Raw genomic sequence first — 17,568 nt, forward strand, 5'->3', positions numbered from 1 at the left:
TCAATTTCAATATCAGTTAAATTAAGGACATGTTTTTCTTTACTTTTGAAAAGTACATGGAAATATAATGGTTTTATATTGTTTATTTTAAATTTTGTGTGTTTAGTACTGTTGTTAAAAGTAGAGTCTACCCTGTTTGGTTCGATTCGAATTTTTATTTTTTTGATAATCTATCGGTTTTTAATTTAATTAACTTTGATTTGAATGATTTATAATTTGGTTATTTCGTGGAATGAAATGATTCGTTATTGGTAAAAATTGGGGGAGGGGGGAAGGAAATTTAATTGCGTTCAATGTACTATAAAAGAAAAGGCTTAACTGCAAACAAACACACAAAGAGAGTTTCAATGGCAACCCTTAAAGTTCCATCTCATGTTCCTTCTCCTTCTGAGGATGCCGAGCAACTTCAAAAAGCCTTTTCAGGCCTTTTTCATCACTTTCTACACGTTCTAATTGGAATCGTTCATCGATCTTTCAGTTTTTGTTCATTTTTTTGTTTGCGTTGATGTTTGATCACATAACATTGTATTGGATCATGGATTTTTACGTATTTTGATCGATCTTCTTTGCTATTCGGTGGTTTCGTATTCTGTCATCGTGTTCGCCGTGATCTTTGAAAAGCATTCGTACAATGGTTCCTTTGATTTGAGTTATCATGGATTCCGGATCTGATTTGTCTTCTCTCAATCCGTATTTGAAAAATGGCATTAGATTTTATCTGCCATTTGTATGTTGAAAGAATAGGCCATAACGATGAACTGTTTTTCATATCCTTTTGCAGGTTGGGGTACGAACGAGCAGTTGATCATCGACATATTGGCTCACAGGAATGCAGCACAGCGCAATTCGATTAGGAAAGCTTACCATGAAGCTTATGGGGAAGATCTCCTCAAGTGCTTGGAGAAGGAACTTTTTTTTTGTTGGATAAATCATAATTTTATTATCCAAGAACAAAGTACATTTACAACCAATCACCAATCAAAACAAGGAGTATTACAAACAAACAAAGGAACATGGTTAAACTATACTCCAAGCATTACAAAGATGGAAGTTAGTGCAATCAAGTCTATTTATAGTTTTTTCTCTAAGTCTTGTACTAACTATTTCAATGATTTCCTTAAGCAAGTTGTCAACTGTTCGAGATCTTCCTTGAAACAGTCTGCGGTTACCTTCTTGCCACAAAAGGTAGATATAAGCATTCCAAGAAATTTTCAGAATAGTGGTAATTAAAGACTTCCCTTTTCACATAGAGCTTGCGTGAGAGACCATTTCTTCCAAAGTCATTGCAGTGTAGTTCATACCATTCAAAAGAATAACAGATTTCCAGAGTTCAATAGCCAAGGGGCATTGAGAGAACAAGTGATCCCTACTTTCGTTGAAAACCCTGCAGTTGACGCACAGACTAGTAGTGACTAATCCCATGCGTTGCAAGCGATCACAAGTTGGTAACCTGTTTAAGATGGCCATCCAAGAAATCAAATTATGCTTTGGAAGGTGCATAGGGTACCATACTAAACGGTGCCAGTACACTTTTTGACCTTGCAATCTGATTTTCCCCAAATTTCCTTCACCTGATGAAACCCAGAAGAAAAAAGAGGGAATGCAGAATTTCTCATTTTGAGAATTCTTTTGGAGAAGGAACTTACTCGTGACTTTGAGGTCAGATTTCGACATACGTTTTGATGTTTGGCAGTGGCATCAAGTTTATTTTGTTGTAATTCCGAATGTTTTCCTTAACTTGTCGGGATTTTTGCTTTGTTTCGCCATTCGACAGCGGATCGTGCTTCTGTTTACCATGGACCCTGCAGAGCGAGATGCATATCTGGCTAAAGAAGCTACAAAGAACTCGTCGGGCCATTTTGTTCTCGTGGAAATAGCTTGCGCCAGGTCTTCAAATGCACTACTCGATGTGAAAAAGGCGTATCATGCCTGTTATAAGAAATCCTTCGAAGAGGACGTCGCACACCACACATCCGGAGACTACCGCAAGGTTCCAACTCGAATTTCATCTCCCCTGCTCTTATTATCATCATCTTGAATGCTTTGCATAAGATTTATCAAGTATTTGCTCACATTACTTGCTCAATGCAGCTTTTGGTCCCGCTTGTTAGCACATTCCGATACGAGGGAGAGGAGTCGGACATGTCGCTGGCGAAATCCGAGGCTAAGATACTTCATGAAAAAATCTCGGACAAGAAATACAGTGATGAGGAATTGATCAGGATTCTAACTACAAGGAGTAAGGCGCAGCTAAATGCAACTCTCAGTCGTTACAATAATTCGTTCGGCAGTCCTATCAACAAGGTAGTTGTATATAACCATGATAGTAAACGAGACAGGGCGGTCCGATTTATCGTATTTCCGAGTATGTTCTGATTCAAACTGATGATGATTTGCAGGATCTGAAGGCTGATCCCAGTGATCAATTCCTCAAATTACTGAGATCTGCTATCAAGTGCTTGACGACTTCCGAGAAATATTTCGAGAAGGTTTTACGTCAAGCACTTGGTAAGTCGGGAACCGATGAATGGGCAGTTACCCGAGTTGCGGCAACTCGGACAGAGGTAGACATGGTACGTATCAAGGAAGCATATCAGAGTAGAAACACCGTTCCTCTCGAGAAAGCAATTGCTGGAGATACTTCTGGGGACTATGAGAAAATGCTTCTTGCCCTGATCGGAGCCGGAGATGTCTGATCTGTTTCCGATTTCCGGTTCCTTCGTATGACTATTGAATAGCCTACATTTCCTTTTCAGCTATGACTTAATGCTCTCTTGGCGATGGTTTGAAACGCCATTGGTACTGCAGTAACTGGTAAATAATTTTCACTCAACTATAACCCGATTGATCGGCTATATTTTGGAGATTAAAAATTGAGTTAATTGCATCGAACGTTCTCAAATTCTATAACCTTATTCTAAAATTGTTATTAATTAATTAACACACTTTAAATATATAAAAAATAATTAAATATACTCATATTTAACACATACTATTTTAGGTAGGGTATAAATGAGACAAGACATGTCGTAACTGCTCGAGATCGACTCAATCAAAACTCAATAAATACTCGACTCGAGTTCTTAACGAGTCGAAATGAGCTACTTGATATTTGACTCGAAAAGCTCGCGAGCAACTCAAAAATATAATATATTAAGATTTTATTTTTTAAAAAATAAATTATTATTAATATTAATATTTATGTGTTGATTTTAAAAAAAATGCAGTATAAGAATTTCATGTATTTAAGTTTCAATTGAGTTGGTTTAAGATTTTTCTTTCATTTCAAGCTTTTACGAGTTTCAATTCATGATTTCGAGTTATAGTCAAACTTGAAAATTTCAAGTTCACGAGTTTTCGAGCGTATCAATACTCGAGCTCGACACGGCTGGTTTAAAGCCCTAATGCTGTTCTAGGATAACAAAACACTTGGGAACATGAATGGTCGACACTCAACAGCACATGCATGAAGTGCCTTTGGCGTAAGCTTTACCCTTTTTCCCTTGGAAATGGGGTTCAAAGTTCAGTGGCTGTAGTGCCCTTCCAGGTCCTGCCTCCTGCTTGTGGATGGACGTGCAATTGGTCCTATTGAGTGCCAATGTTATAAATATTAATAATTTAGTCAGTACACATTTACGAGTCAACATTACATAGTTCACATGCCGATATTAACATGTCATATCATCATTTCGATTTCGTAACACAGTTAAAGATTTTAAAAGTACAAGACCTAACTACCAAGAGCCTTTATTATTCAACAGCAACAGACAAAGTTGGTCCGGAGATCAGAGCAAACACTAAGAAACACAATGGAAATAGTTGAAATAACTGGATTAGCATACCCCAACTGACTAGGGTTCGAATCTAAATGTTACACTCTAACAACGCATTGCATAAGCCAAGCCACAAACAACATCGGCCACTCGAATGACCAAACTCATTGTCCAACAGCATTGAGGGCACTTCAAGTTAAACCAAGGAAATGCTGCTCTCACCACCGGGGGGCTTTCGTGAGCCACCATAAAAACTCCGAGATTCTGCCTTCCCATCAGAAAAGATGTCATTGCCACTCATTTCTCGCAGTTTAGCTTGGCTCAGTGGTTTTTCTGCAGAACCTGGAGGAACGTCTCCCTTGAAGATACCAGTACCAGTCAGCTCTTGAAACATTGGTTATGTATCTTTTTTGTTGCCTTCACAACGGGTTCATCTGTGAATACGATACTTGTCTGCCCTCCTGCAGGCTATAACAATTGCGAAATAGCAGTTATATAATTGATGAAACTTCAAATTCAGGATACTTGGGGATGAGAGTTGGATGCAAGTATGTGTTTAACATGGGTTTGCTCAATTTTTAGTAACATTTTTCATGTATATGGAGGATCACACGGGTATAGGACACATGTACACTTCAAGAACAATGAAGAGTAACTTTTATACCTAAATTTTGACAGACACCTAAAAGATAGAACTCACATTTGAAACTTTGACAGATGTGTGGATACTTCGTGGCACGGGTTCTACCATGTCTTTGCTTTCTCTTGATTCAGCGGCGGCGGCAGCCAACGAACGTGGCTTGATTTCAGGAGGAGAGGAAAAGAGGTCATGTCCACTGATCTCCTTATACTTTGTATTCGATATCTTTTATTCTTTGCATCCGATTCGCTTTGCAACGAGCCACTTAACTCACGCTGCTTTGCTACCTCAGGTAGAGAGGTAGGCTTCTTGGGAGAAACACTTGCATCGACACTGAATGATATTTGGCTATTCGTTGCTCGCTGAAAATAACACCGGAGTTTATAACTGTAAATTTTCGTAGACAACCGGTTAACAATCACGGTCATTCCCCGAGGGAGATCAAACAGATACCTGATGCATGCGCACTCCAGTTTTGTTAGCGGAATTAGTGGCGGCAGTTTCAGATGCACCATTGGCAGCAAAAATTCCACTACCAGTCATCTCTTTCATTTTGTAACCCGAGCAAGGCTTCCTGAAAGACCAATAGTGAACATTTCCAGACGGATTCGGATGAACGATAGCCACTCATCTAAACTGGCCCTTGATGAGTGTACTATACTACTATTACATTACAACTCCATGCCAGAGTATGAATGAGAAAAACGGATTTGATTCACACAACAGGGTAAAGCAAAATCATGAAATTCAAAGTCCAATTTAGGGGACCATGTGCATAAATAATCTATAGTTAATCTACAATCCAATGAGTAATATTAATTAAAAAAAAGTAGGATATTGAGCTAGAATAAGACTGAAACCACTCAAAGTAAATATTCCAAATGCATAAATTTAAAATAATTTAGGTGATTTAAGCAGCTGAGAAAACAGATCAGAGATTGATATCGTGATACAAATCAAAACAAACCCAAAGAAGATTCAACAATAGATAGATCTGGTTAAATCCAAAAGAGAAAAGGACGAAATACAAGATTTTATATTTTATTTGGAAATCAGACTCAGATTTCAAACTTTTAAAATAATGAATAAAAGAAAGAAAAAGAAAGCACAATCTCATATTAAAAAAAATAAACGTTTACAGCTGCAGATTCAAGCTGAAAATAAAATTTTATTTTCTAAAAAAGTAGAGCTAAGCTGAAAATAGAGAGGATTCTTACTTGTTCAAGAGAGATTGAGCTTCGTCATCGGTAACCTGACCTCCAAACAGCACTTTACTGACTCTATCAGAAGGCTGTTATTCAATGCTCGTCAAATATAGAAATACAAATGTGTATAGAAACCAAACATGCAGCATGCGTAATCATATATATGAAGAAAACACAAGATAAATATAATCCAAACAGACAACCTGATTGTAACGGCCAGAGGAACGCTGGCCGGAGTTGGAGGAAGCAGCTTCTGCACCCTCCGTCCACGTCAGCAGATCGGCTGTTGAGGTGTGTGGCTTTCGCACCGGCGTGCTTCTCTCCATTTTTTTTTCTCTGCTTTGATGTTCTCTGAGCTAAAAAAATTCAAAATTTTCAGTCTTTGCCTTTGGAGATATTTTCTCTTTTGTTTGAAAATGACGAGAAAAAGTTTTTGAAACTAGTAATAAACGGTAGATAGATACACAGATCACAATGAAAACAACATATATATGTCCAGCTGGAATGCTTTGATTGGATAAACAACATTTTTCCAATTTGATCCCGGAACTTTATCCACATTAGTCCCTCAACTTAGCATCTTTTTTAACTTAGTCCATGACACCAAATTTGGATTGTTCGGCATCGATGAAGTATTATCTTCCTCTAGTTGTTGCAATTCCGGTTCAACCGCTACCTGCATTCTTGCTGTGACTGGTTTCTGGGATACATGAAACAGAAGAATGAGTAAGTGCCGTATCAAGTGGTGCATTACTCTTCCAATCCGACTCGATCTCTATCGAGTCCGATGATCTTTTAGGTGTTGGTCTATAACCATAAACGTGTGAGCCAAAATCCTTGCCACGAGATGAGAGGAAGATGTCGGTGTAGACTCAAAGACAGATCCGATGCAGATATGATTGTTCAGGTTTTCTTGGCTTATGATCTTTGCAACGTTGTTGTTCCGAGGGAGAAGCCAATTAGTTCAAGCCACATCGAAGCAAATAATAGAGCAGACTACAGAAACGACCCTGAAATAACTTGAGCAACAATGTTTTGGAAAGCTAGGATCCTTATAACTGACCTTGCTTCATTTATAATGTCCTTCCCTAGTGATGAAAAAACAATTATGTGTAACACGTTCTTTAGCCATGTTATCGCGATGGGAACACGGCAGATCGTTAGCAAAAGGGTGGACCGGAGTACGAACTACAACACACTAATAGGGGATATCTTTCTCGAACATGAAAACGGCAAGGTGGAAGAGATTTCGATCGAAAGAGCAATGGCAGAATCTGGTGTCGGAGTTTGAAAGGAGTTGCCATGAGATGATTGCAGCTTAGAGTTGGTTGGAGGAATTCGAACTTGGATCGATGCTTTTCGAGTATCTTGTTCACTTATATTTCATCATAAAATTTTAACCGACAATTAAAGTGCCTGAATCAATGAAAAATAAACATTATGTTGACATAAAATTTTGAAGATCTTTTAACCGAAGTTTGTCAATGTAGTAGCCTTTATAACAATTTAGTTTCGGATGGGTACCATGAGGATTGCCCCAAGCTTCAGCATAACATGTTTACCACTGTCCTTGAGAACTAAATCTGGTGATTCAGAAGAGATTTCTCTTCATTATTATCAAAATCAATGCTACAAAGTTCACCCCTTCCGTTGTTATTCATATACTCTGCGTCGGTAACACGAATTTCGGATTCTTTGCTGTTCGATGGAGTATTATCTTTCTCTAGTTCTTGCATTTTTGCTTCAATCAATGCCTGCATTCTTGCTCTTTGCCAGTCTCTCGGATACGTGCAATAGAGGAACGAGTAAATTGAGCAACAGAGAACCATTGGAATCCCGATTGCCATGTAAAGTCCTTAGCAAGTGATGCAGCATTATTCCGGTCTGTCTCAATCTCTATCGAGTTCGATGATCATTTCGGAATCAGTTTATAACCATAAACATGTTGAGCGAAAATCCCTACTACAGGAGGAGCTAAAGATGCCAGTATAGACTCGAAAGATTTGTCCAGGCATAAATGCCTTGTTTGTGATTTTTTCCGATATGATCTCTGCAAATATTGGACTGGGCACACAATTTATATACCAGCCAATGCTAATTAAATGCAGATAAACTATCCAGATTGACTTGCAATCAAAGTTATTGCCAAGTTAGTTGATTGAAGAGCAAGAATACATACTTGTTGGTTGCTGGACCGTTCCAGGACATGAACAATGCCATGATGAAAAGAACCAGGCCATGTTAACTGCAGTGGAGGGATCATCAGGTAATGCGAGCAGCAAAACTGCGGCCATCAGGATTGCAGAACTCGTACTTATCTGCGACAGAATGATTCTTCCGGAATTCGGGAAGCGTTTTGCTAGAACATCTCACATCTTTCCCCCAAAGAGACTACCAAGTGAACACGAAACCATGAAAAGTGTCATAATCGTCGCCGTCGTTTCATGTGAGAAGCCAATTAGCTCGAGCCACATCGGAGCAAATGATAAAGCAGACCACGGAAATGCTCCTAAAACACCTTGAGCAACAATGATTTGGAAAGTTGGTATTCTCATAGCAGACTTTGCTTCATTGATCATGTCCTTCACCTGTGATGAAAAAGACCTATGTCCAACATGTGCTCTGGCTACGTTATCATGATCGGAAAATCACGGATCTTTAGCGAAAAGACGAACCAAAATACCGACTACGACGCTTATTATCCAAACCAGATGGAATGCAAATCTCCAGCCTGGTATCCCCATGGTTGCTGTCATGGGTTGAATCAGCAACAATGGACTCAAGGGCTGGTATGACAATGGCAGGCCAACCCCATTCAAACCTCTTGAAATTGCAACCTAATTCGCCAAAGAAGAGAATTGTAATAGATTATGCACCTGAATATGTCAAGGTATAAGTTCCTAAGGTTACAACATAAAAGAATAACTTTCCACTTAAACAACAAATAAACAAACGAATATAAATATAACATTTAAATTTAAACCAATACAAAATGAATAAAATACTTCTGAAAAATAAATGAACATAAACCTAACCTTATTCGTTATGTAAAATAAACAAAATTCAAAATCCAAATCAATAGCATAAAAAAAAAGAATGCAAAGAACAAGAAAGCTCTATAAAAAAAACCTGGTGGAAAGTGGTGGAAATGGCAACGAGAAAAGTTGCAGCAGCGAAGAGGAAAGCACCGAGAGAAATCACATGGTCACGGTTGTGATGCATAGCGAGACAAGCAGCTAAAGGATAACAAAGCAGATTGAACTATGGATCGATATAGAGTGAACGAGCCGAGCCCTGTTGGATCCGTTCGCAACGCGGTGCCGATTTCTTTGTAAACACCGGGCGGTACCGTCTCGTCGGCTCGCTCCATTATCGCCGCTAAATTCACCAACACCAGCGTTAGAGCCTCCGGCTTCATCGTTTCAAGCTCTTTGCTTTTGAAAAACGATGGGGAGAAGATTTTATAACGGAGCAAGTACTCTGATGACTTTGCTCTTTAGTCTTGAGGAATGAGTTTGAAAAAAAATGAGTTTGACTTTGCTGGGAAAATATTTGTGCGCATTTCAGTGTATAAATGAGCGGGAAGGATTTGCCATCAGAACTATTAAGAATTAAGATCTCTATTCGACATGTGACGTTCGGATAGATCTGTGTCTGTGATGGTCCCCATATGATAGCAATGTCTTGAGAAGAATCGTCTTGTTGTCATCATCAAAGAGATAGACGTGCAGCGAGACTTGGTACGATTATGCGTGTCAAAAGCGTCAAAAAAATAATAGGACTTGGATTGATTGTATATATCAATAGGGCTAAGCCAAGAACAATAGGAGATTCAACTGCGGATGTCAAGGTAGCCGAACCTAGAGAGAAACTCGGCACGATTGCAAATGTCAATGTCACTAGGCCAAGAGGGAGATGTAGTGTGACTACAAGTTCCAAAGTAGTAATGTCAGGATCGAGAAGTGACAAGATTGTGAATGTTAAAGTAGTCAAGTACGGAGAGAGACTCGGTGCGATAGCCAAGGATAAAGATGTCAAACTGAGAGTGAACAATTAGTAATTAAAGTGCTATAATGTAACGGGACTCACAAGTTGCAGAGATGTTCGAATCAAGTCAAGTTGTCCAAGATAAAAGATGAGGCTAAGAGTAACGAGCCTATGAAACTTGGTGTGATGATGTTTGTGTCTGCCAAGGCGAGTGGAAGCCAAGTGCAGAAAGAGTTGGTCATGTTTAAAAAAGTTGTTAAAGAACATGCCGAGCATGTTCGTGGGAAGAACATGTCTTCAGAGACCACCATAAGGTTGAAGAAAAAGCTTTTCGAGGGTGTTCAAGTGGAGAAAATCACCCTTCAGAGACAACAACCAAAGAAGGATTGAAGGAAAAACTTGTCAAGGATGTTCGTGTGAAGGGCATTCCTTCATATACTATTAGCCAAGGGTCGAAAGGGAGCCAAACTGTTAAAGGAAAAAGCAGTAGCGGAGAGATCACTCATGGGAAGGTGGGTAATGAGTGAAAGACTTCAAGTAAGAAGTGACAACACAAGGAGAAGCGGCGAACTTCAAGTAAGAAGGGTCAACGCAAGAAGAGGCACGGGGCTTTAAAAAGGAAGAACCGATGCGAGAAGGGAATAACAAACTTCGAGTCGGAGGGGCGGATGTAACAAGGGGCACCAAATTTCAAGGGAGAAGGGTTGATGCACAATGAAACAAAGAACTTCAATGAAGAAAGTTCGATGCATGGGAGCGACAAACCTACTAATACAATCGTGGGATGGAGAGTATCATGTCTTCATTTGGACTCCATTTAACAACAAACTATAAAGATTACATAATAAAAAATTGAAGTGTTCAACATTGAATTAATGAAGTTTGAGGTGTTTTCAGGTTAAATAAACACTAGATTCATGGTTAAGAGGACGAAACGAATCGAGTGAAAAATTCTAGGTTCATAGTCCTCGGACAACGCCGGTTGATTGTAACGAGCGTTGGCCAAAGTCTGGGTAGATAGAGAAAAAGTAAAATATAGAAGAAAGAAGAAAAGAAAAACGATTTTATAGAAATCCAAAATGATGTCGTTTTGAGGTAAATTTATTTTTCTGAAAATTATATTATTCTAGTGTCGTTTTCCATATCATAAAGTCGTCAACTATTTAATGATGAAGTGACCATAACACAAACAATTCAAAACTTTAATGATTAAATTAATTTTTTTAAAATTGTAGTGACCAAAATAGAGATGAAGTAAAGTTGACTGATAAAATTTATAATTTATCCAAGTGAAAAAAAAATCACCCGTGAGGAATGAGTATGTCTTCCCCCAAAAGATATTGAAACATGGCATAAATACCCGTTTCCTGTCTTTCCAAACACACTGCATTTCCGTCTCGAGCAGCAACAGCAACACCACTTCAGAGGAGAGAAAAAGAATCGTTTTTGCTTCTTCTTCTTCTTTACGTCTCTCTCTTTCTCTCAAGCTTCTTCTTCTCCTTCTCCTTTCATTTACTTAGGTAAATCTTTTAACTTCGCTTTCATTTTTCTTCAAAATCCACCGATCTATCATCTGTGGGTTTTAATGCTTGAGTTTGATGTTTAAACGATGATGCAACTGAGATCTACAGCTGTAGAAGTCTCTACAGTGTTAAATTTAACTTGATCTGCTTTCTTTGTAGCTAGATCTTTACTTAGCTTGATCCGCTTCATTACATTTGCGATTTATTCATAGATCTTACGAGAATTCAATTTTTTCATTTATTTTGAACTCGATCTTCTACCAACCTGTCTTGATTAATGCTTTCATCGCGTAAATTTTAATGCGTTCCAAAGATATTTTTTCGAGCTTATAGAAAAATTCTATTATCGATTCTTATTTCTAATTGATTTACTTTGTTATCCATTGAATTATACAGTAGATTGATTAGATTATCTCAAATGAATGTTGCCTATTATTTTTATTTTTAAGTATTACAGTTTGTTATGTTTCTTATATAGCTAAGATATTGGACTGTTCTATTTTCTGTGTTTCAATAAATTAATATTGACTAGTGTTTCTGTTTTTTCTAATTAGAGAAACTAGAACATGATTTCCCAAAGTCTTTAATTTAAACTTGTTTAGATTAGGTGAAGGGCATAGAATCCCCGTTGACAATTTATTTTGCTATACTTACCACCTCGATTCTTGCTTGTAGTATTGTTAAAGATGGCTGATGGTGAGGATATTCAACCCCTCGTCTGTGACAATGGAACTGGAATGGTCAAGGTTAGTTAGTTTATAGAGTTGAATAAACTTTTCCAAGAGTTGAGCTACCTACCTTCAAAGGACCACTTGAAATTTGATTGGGTTGCACAAAAATATTAAGCTTGAAAAAAATGGTCTAATCAAAGAAATATGGTCAACTTAGAAAATGAGCCAAGTTAAGACTCCTTCATTGTAGGCCCGAGCTTGGCCAGATCTATTTTCTAATTTTATAAAAAAATGGAAAATAAATTATATTACTTTAATTTAAATATTTAAAAAATATTTTAAATTGTATATGTTTAAAAAACTATGAGAAATATATGAAATTACTAAGCATTAAATAAATAATGACATACTTCTTTAAAATTAGAAAAAAAATAATATAGGTTAGCCTAAATGGGCTTGGGTTAGCCTTTAAAAATATGGGTGGATTAGGACAATTTGAGTCTTATATTTCAGACTGGGACAAGATTGGGCACTTAGAGATGATGATGATACCATTTCATCTATACCTGAGTTATATTCTCCATTACTATTATTAAATGAGAGCTATGTTATGGTTGAGCTGATTTTGTCTAGAATGCAGGCCGGTTTTGCTGGTGATGATGCTCCCAGGGCTGTTTTTCCCAGTATTGTTGGCCGTCCCCGACACACTGGTGTTATGGTTGGGATGGGTCAGAAGGATGCTTATGTTGGAGATGAGGCACAATCTAAAAGAGGTATCCTGACATTGAAATATCCTATTGAGCATGGTATTGTTAGCAACTGGGATGATATGGAAAAGATCTGGCATCATACTTTCTACAATGAGCTCCGTGTTGCCCCAGAGGAGCACCCTGTGCTTCTCACCGAGGCACCTCTCAACCCCAAGGCCAATAGAGAAAAGATGACGCAGATTATGTTTGAGACCTTCAATGTACCTGCCATGTATGTTGCCATCCAGGCTGTTCTTTCTTTGTATGCTAGTGGTCGTACTACAGGTTCGTTAAAATAGAAATCTCTTCGAGTTTTCACATCTTTTTAGATTGTATGTAATGATGCTGACACTGGATTATCTCCCTATTGGAACAGGTATTGTGCTGGATTCTGGTGATGGTGTTTCTCATACTGTGCCAATCTATGAAGGATATGCCCTTCCACATGCCATCCTCCGTCTTGACCTTGCTGGTCGTGATCTCACTGATTCTTTGATGAAGATCCTTACCGAGAGAGGTTACATGTTCACCACCACTGCTGAACGGGAAATAGTCCGTGACATGAAGGAGAAGCTTGCTTATGTTGCCCTGGACTATGAGCAGGAACTGGAGACTGCCAAGAGCAGCTCTTCTGTTGAGAAGAACTATGAGTTGCCTGATGGACAAGTCATTACTATCGGAGCTGAGAGATTCCGTTGTCCTGAAGTCCTCTTCCAGCCATCTTTCATAGGGATGGAAGCAGCTGGAATCCATGAAACTACCTACAACTCTATCATGAAGTGTGATGTAGATATCAGGAAGGATCTCTATGGTAACATTGTTCTTAGTGGTGGTTCAACTATGTTCCCTGGTATTGCAGACCGTATGAGCAAGGAAATCACTGCCCTTGCTCCTAGCAGCATGAAGATTAAGGTCGTCGCACCACCAGAGAGAAAGTACAGTGTCTGGATCGGAGGATCCATTTTGGCATCACTCAGCACCTTCCAGCAGGTTAATATTTTTGCATATTCGGTTCATGTTTTGCATTTATATGCACGTTGGTTGGTTGTCTGAGACTAACATTATTGCTTTACCTGTTGCATCAGATGTGGATTTCCAAGGGTGAGTATGACGAGTCCGGTCCATCTATTGTCCACAGGAAGTGCTTCTAAGTTGTAAGTGCGTTGTTGGTGAGTTGCATTTCCCATTTAGTTTGCCCTTTTTTTTGTGTTTCATGTGTCGAGTGAACTCATAGTAGTGGTTTGTGCGGGGGACGATCTTTGTGGGATGGTGTTCGTGATTTTGATGTGTTATTATTAGCCTTTAATTTCTGTGATTTGAAACGTCCACCGGTGTCCCCATTGCTATGATGGAGACGGTGGCAGGCGGATAATTGGTGTTTAATTCCCGTCTCTCAGTGCCATCTTATTTAATATCCATTGGTGTTGTAGCTGGATATCAAATTCTTATAAATCTTATATAGTAATTATTTTTGCATCAAATTTAACCTGAATATCTTCAAATATTCATTGATCAAGCCCGTTTGAATTTTACAAATGAAAAATTCAAACACTCAAATTTACCATCTGAATTCAAACAGTAGCATAGCCAATCGAGAAAATTCTTATTGGCAACCATAACACCAGGTTACTCTTCCCGCATAACTAAAATGGAAGGCAGATGATCATGCCGCCTCGCTTAACATTCAAATTATCTATTAATTATTCCACAAAGAATTGTTCCATAACCAGACAGACAAAGCAAGATACCGACTGAACAATAGCTAAGTCATTCGAATAAGTTGTTAATTTCCTTCAAGCAACTTGTTTTGCCGACTTCATAAGCTCTATGAATTCTCTAAATGCTGTACCAACAAAGAACATGAATTAATCAAATATATCTTTCTTAACTAGAAATTTGCAATCTTTTTGAAGAAGTTCGTCAAGAATAGGTGTAGGAAAGACATTCTTACCGCAGTCTGAATCATGAGGTCCTGGAGATGCTTCAGGATGGTATTGAAGAGACATTATATTTAAAGCGGGATAAGCTAGACCAGCACAGCTTCCATCATTAAGATTGACATGAGTCACTTCTACACCATCAGGGAGCGATGCTGGATCGACCGCATAGTTGTGATTCTACCAAATCACAAACTCCGAGGTTATAATACAACCCGAGAGTTATGTTACAACTTCAAACACATAATGAACCGAATAACCTAGCATAAAGGCATCTGAACATATATATACTACAATTCAAAGCATTGTCAAGTAATATGTGAATACAATCTGAAATGCTTGGCAAATATGTAAAAACTTCCTCTATGAAGTACTTATTCGAAGGAAATAGTTTGGCTGCTGATACATACCTGAGCACTAATCTCTACACGATCATTACGGAGATTGCGAACAGGATGATTTCCTCCGTGGTGACCGAACTTCATCTTAAAGGTTTTACCACCCAAAGCTTGCCCAAGTAACTGATGGCCCATGCAAATTCCGAAAACAGGAACTTTTCCCAAAATTTCCTTAACTGTTTCAACAGCATAAGGAACAGCAGATGGATCTCCCGGACCATTGCTGAAAAGAACCCAATCTGGAGTCATCTTAAGGGTTTCTGCTGCTGGCCAGGTGGATGGGACGACAGTGATTTTACAACCATAAGATGCTAAACGTCGAAGTATATTATGTTTGATCCCAAAGTCATAGGCAACAACCTTCAATTTGAAAAGCATTTTACATGTGTAAGAGCAATCAGAAATCTCTAACATTGACTTTAAAAATTATTACTAACTCTATAAGTCTCTTGATCTCTTCCACCCGAGTTGAAGTCCCATTCTGATTTTGTTTGATCCACCCACTCATAAGGGGCATCACAGGTAACACCACTAATTAAATCGATGCCTGTAAAATAAAAACATGAATACAACTAATTTTATCCTCACTAAATGCTCCGATACGATAATCCTTCATCTTACCTACAATGTCCCACGAACGTGACATTTTCAAAAGTTCTTCATCACTTTTAGATTGTTCTGTGCTCAAAACCCCAATAAGACTTCCATCTTGCCTCAATCTCCGGGTGATAGCACGTGTGTCAACATCATCTGTCATTTTACAAAAGCATCAAAAGATGAAAGGAGGTTCAAAGTCATGGCCAAAGACTGAACAAATTATTATATCAGTATGTCATCTAACCTTAAGCATTTTACTAAATGGATACAGAGTCGCATATATTACAACTTACAAATTCCCATAATATTTCTTTTCGCTAAATAATCACCAAGGGTTTCAACACATCTCCAATTGGAAGTACTGCAGAACATACAATCAAAATTTGAAAACACAAATAAGCAAACTGTTTGTGTCAAATGTGTAAATTGCAAATCTAAGACAATTAAAAGTAGAAAATTTACGCAATGCTTAGACTTCTGATCACCAAACCGGCAAGAAAGCACTGCCTCGATTCTTCATCATCTGATGGCAGTACACATCAATCAGATAATATATATAGCTTTCCAAAAATTTGAATTGAGAAGATATGGAATGTAACATTCACCCACCAAAATTTACTCCAGTGTTGCCGATGTGTGGATTGGTCATCAAGACAAACTGACCAGCATAACTAGGGTCAGTGAGAATCTCCTGATACCTGAGCAACATTTATATTTGGCATTCATTAGACAATGCATGGAGATGATAATCTTCATTTATTGAGGCGAATAGTCGAAATCGCCACATTACAGAAAAAAATTTGATAACTACTACGCAAATTCATCAAAAATGACCTTTCCACACTTATTGTTCAAGAAACCAACATTACAAGTGCAATTTTCTTTAATTTAGTTTAAATCACAAAGAGAAATTGAAATTCGAAACACTGTATCATCTTTACCCTGTCAGAGAAGTGTTGAAAACCACTTCACCAACTTGGGTTCATGAGGAACCAAAGGATTTAGCCCTCCAAATAGAACCATCTTCAAGAACCAGCCTAGCATCCGCTACCTTCCATGGCCTCTCCGCCAACCCTAAAACCACCCAAACAACCAAGAAGTTTCAACATTTTTTTTCAAATTTAAAGGAAAAAAGGAAAGAAAAATAAAAGAAGTTACCAGTGGCGGCAGAGTCAGAGGAGAGAGGGAGGGAGCATCTGATGGTTAGAAACCTAGGTTTGGAGGGGTTTTGGTGGGTTTTGAGTGATGCAGGTAGAGGGGTTGATTCTGAGTGAAAAACTCATCGCGTTTATGCTCATTTTTGCTATGAAACTCAGGTAACAAAGCTTTTTGAGCTAAACGACGGTTAATAACGGCTGCTCTGATACTGAAGTGTAAAGTCGCTTAGTGCTTACTATGGGATTGTCACATGAAAGGCGGGTTAATATACGGTTAATATACGGCGTTACCGGATACATTAAAAGATATTTAACAAATTCGGTTTAGCGTTACCGAAAATGTTGACTAATAATAATGTAGTAGGTCTAAGTCATGAAGAAATATTAAAAAATTGTGCAACCGACAAACTTAACTTGTCGGTTCGTGTCGATCCAAATTAAAAATGTGTCGATCCAAAACGATATAACAGGTAAAACTATGACAAAACCGGTATTGAAATGATAAAATCGGTAAAGCGCTACCGGATACATTTAAAGTGTCGGTACTTTAATATAAGGATCGACACTTCGTGAATTTAAAAGAGAAGCAGTTTTAAATCCTATAAAGTGTCGATACTTTTAAAAAATGTATCGATCCAAAACGATATACCAGGTAAAAATATGATAAAACCGGTATCAAAATGATAAAACCGGTAAAACGTTACCAGATATATTGAAAGTGTCGATACTTTATATAAGGATCGACACTTTGTGAATTTAAAAGAAAAGCAGTTTAGCGCCTATAATGTGTCGATACTTTAAAAATATATATCGATCCATAACGATATAACAGGTAAAAATATGATAAAATCGGTATCAAAATGATAAAACCGGTAAAACGATACCAGATATATTGAAAGTGTCGATACTTTCGTAAGTACGTGTAATAAAT

The 17,568-nt window shown here is 38.1% G+C and overlaps 2 protein-coding genes and 3 pseudogenes across 2 annotated transcripts; 2 read left to right on the top strand and 3 right to left on the bottom strand.

Moving 5' to 3' along the window:
• Positions 1-286: 286 nt before the first annotated feature.
• Positions 287-2,801, top strand: LOC120132785 (annexin D2-like). Its single transcript, XM_039149482.1, has 6 exons — positions 287-423; positions 782-896; positions 1,629-1,659; positions 1,775-1,990; positions 2,092-2,304; positions 2,400-2,801. The coding sequence occupies exons 1-6, from the start codon at positions 294-296 to the stop codon at positions 2,694-2,696; spliced, it is 1,002 nt and encodes a 333-aa protein (XP_039005413.1). The 5' UTR covers positions 287-293; the 3' UTR covers positions 2,697-2,801.
• A 941-nt stretch (positions 2,802-3,742) lies between these two features.
• On the bottom strand, positions 3,743-5,701 carry LOC120132788 (annotated as a pseudogene).
• A 1,457-nt stretch (positions 5,702-7,158) lies between these two features.
• Positions 7,159-9,036, bottom strand: LOC120132579 (annotated as a pseudogene).
• Positions 9,037-11,025: 1,989 nt separating this feature from the next.
• LOC120132745 (actin-7-like) lies at positions 11,026-13,962 on the top strand. The gene is made up of 5 exons (XM_039149436.1): positions 11,026-11,125; positions 11,804-11,874; positions 12,440-12,833; positions 12,925-13,538; positions 13,634-13,962. The coding sequence occupies exons 2-5, from the start codon at positions 11,815-11,817 to the stop codon at positions 13,697-13,699; spliced, it is 1,134 nt and encodes a 377-aa protein (XP_039005367.1). The 5' UTR covers positions 11,026-11,125; positions 11,804-11,814; the 3' UTR covers positions 13,700-13,962.
• A 361-nt stretch (positions 13,963-14,323) lies between these two features.
• Positions 14,324-16,778, bottom strand: LOC120132467 (annotated as a pseudogene).
• Positions 16,779-17,568: the final 790 nt, after the last annotated feature.

This window comes from Hibiscus syriacus, unplaced genomic scaffold, assembly GCF_006381635.1.
Source record: "Hibiscus syriacus cultivar Baekdansim isolate YM2019G1 unplaced genomic scaffold, ASM638163v2 tig00110569_pilon, whole genome shotgun sequence".
NCBI classification, from domain to species: domain Eukaryota; kingdom Viridiplantae; phylum Streptophyta; class Magnoliopsida; order Malvales; family Malvaceae; genus Hibiscus; species Hibiscus syriacus.

Bases quoted from the DNA above. Each gene is read 5' to 3' on its own strand.
- LOC120132785 (XM_039149482.1), top strand. From the start codon at position 294: ATGTACTATAAAAGAAAAGGCTTAACTGCAAACAAACACACAAAGAGA. The intron at 897-1,628 runs CTTGGAGAAGGA...TTTGAGAATTCT, and splicing joins GGGGAAGATCTCCTCAAGTG to TTTGGAGAAGGAACTTACTC. The intron at 1,660-1,774 runs GTCAGATTTCGA...GCCATTCGACAG, and splicing joins AACTTACTCGTGACTTTGAG to CGGATCGTGCTTCTGTTTAC.
- LOC120132745 (XM_039149436.1), top strand. From the start codon at position 11,815: ATGGCTGATGGTGAGGATATTCAACCCCTCGTCTGTGACAATGGAACT. The intron at 11,875-12,439 runs GTTAGTTAGTTT...TCTAGAATGCAG, and splicing joins ATGGAACTGGAATGGTCAAG to GCCGGTTTTGCTGGTGATGA. The intron at 12,834-12,924 runs GTTCGTTAAAAT...CTATTGGAACAG, and splicing joins TGCTAGTGGTCGTACTACAG to GTATTGTGCTGGATTCTGGT.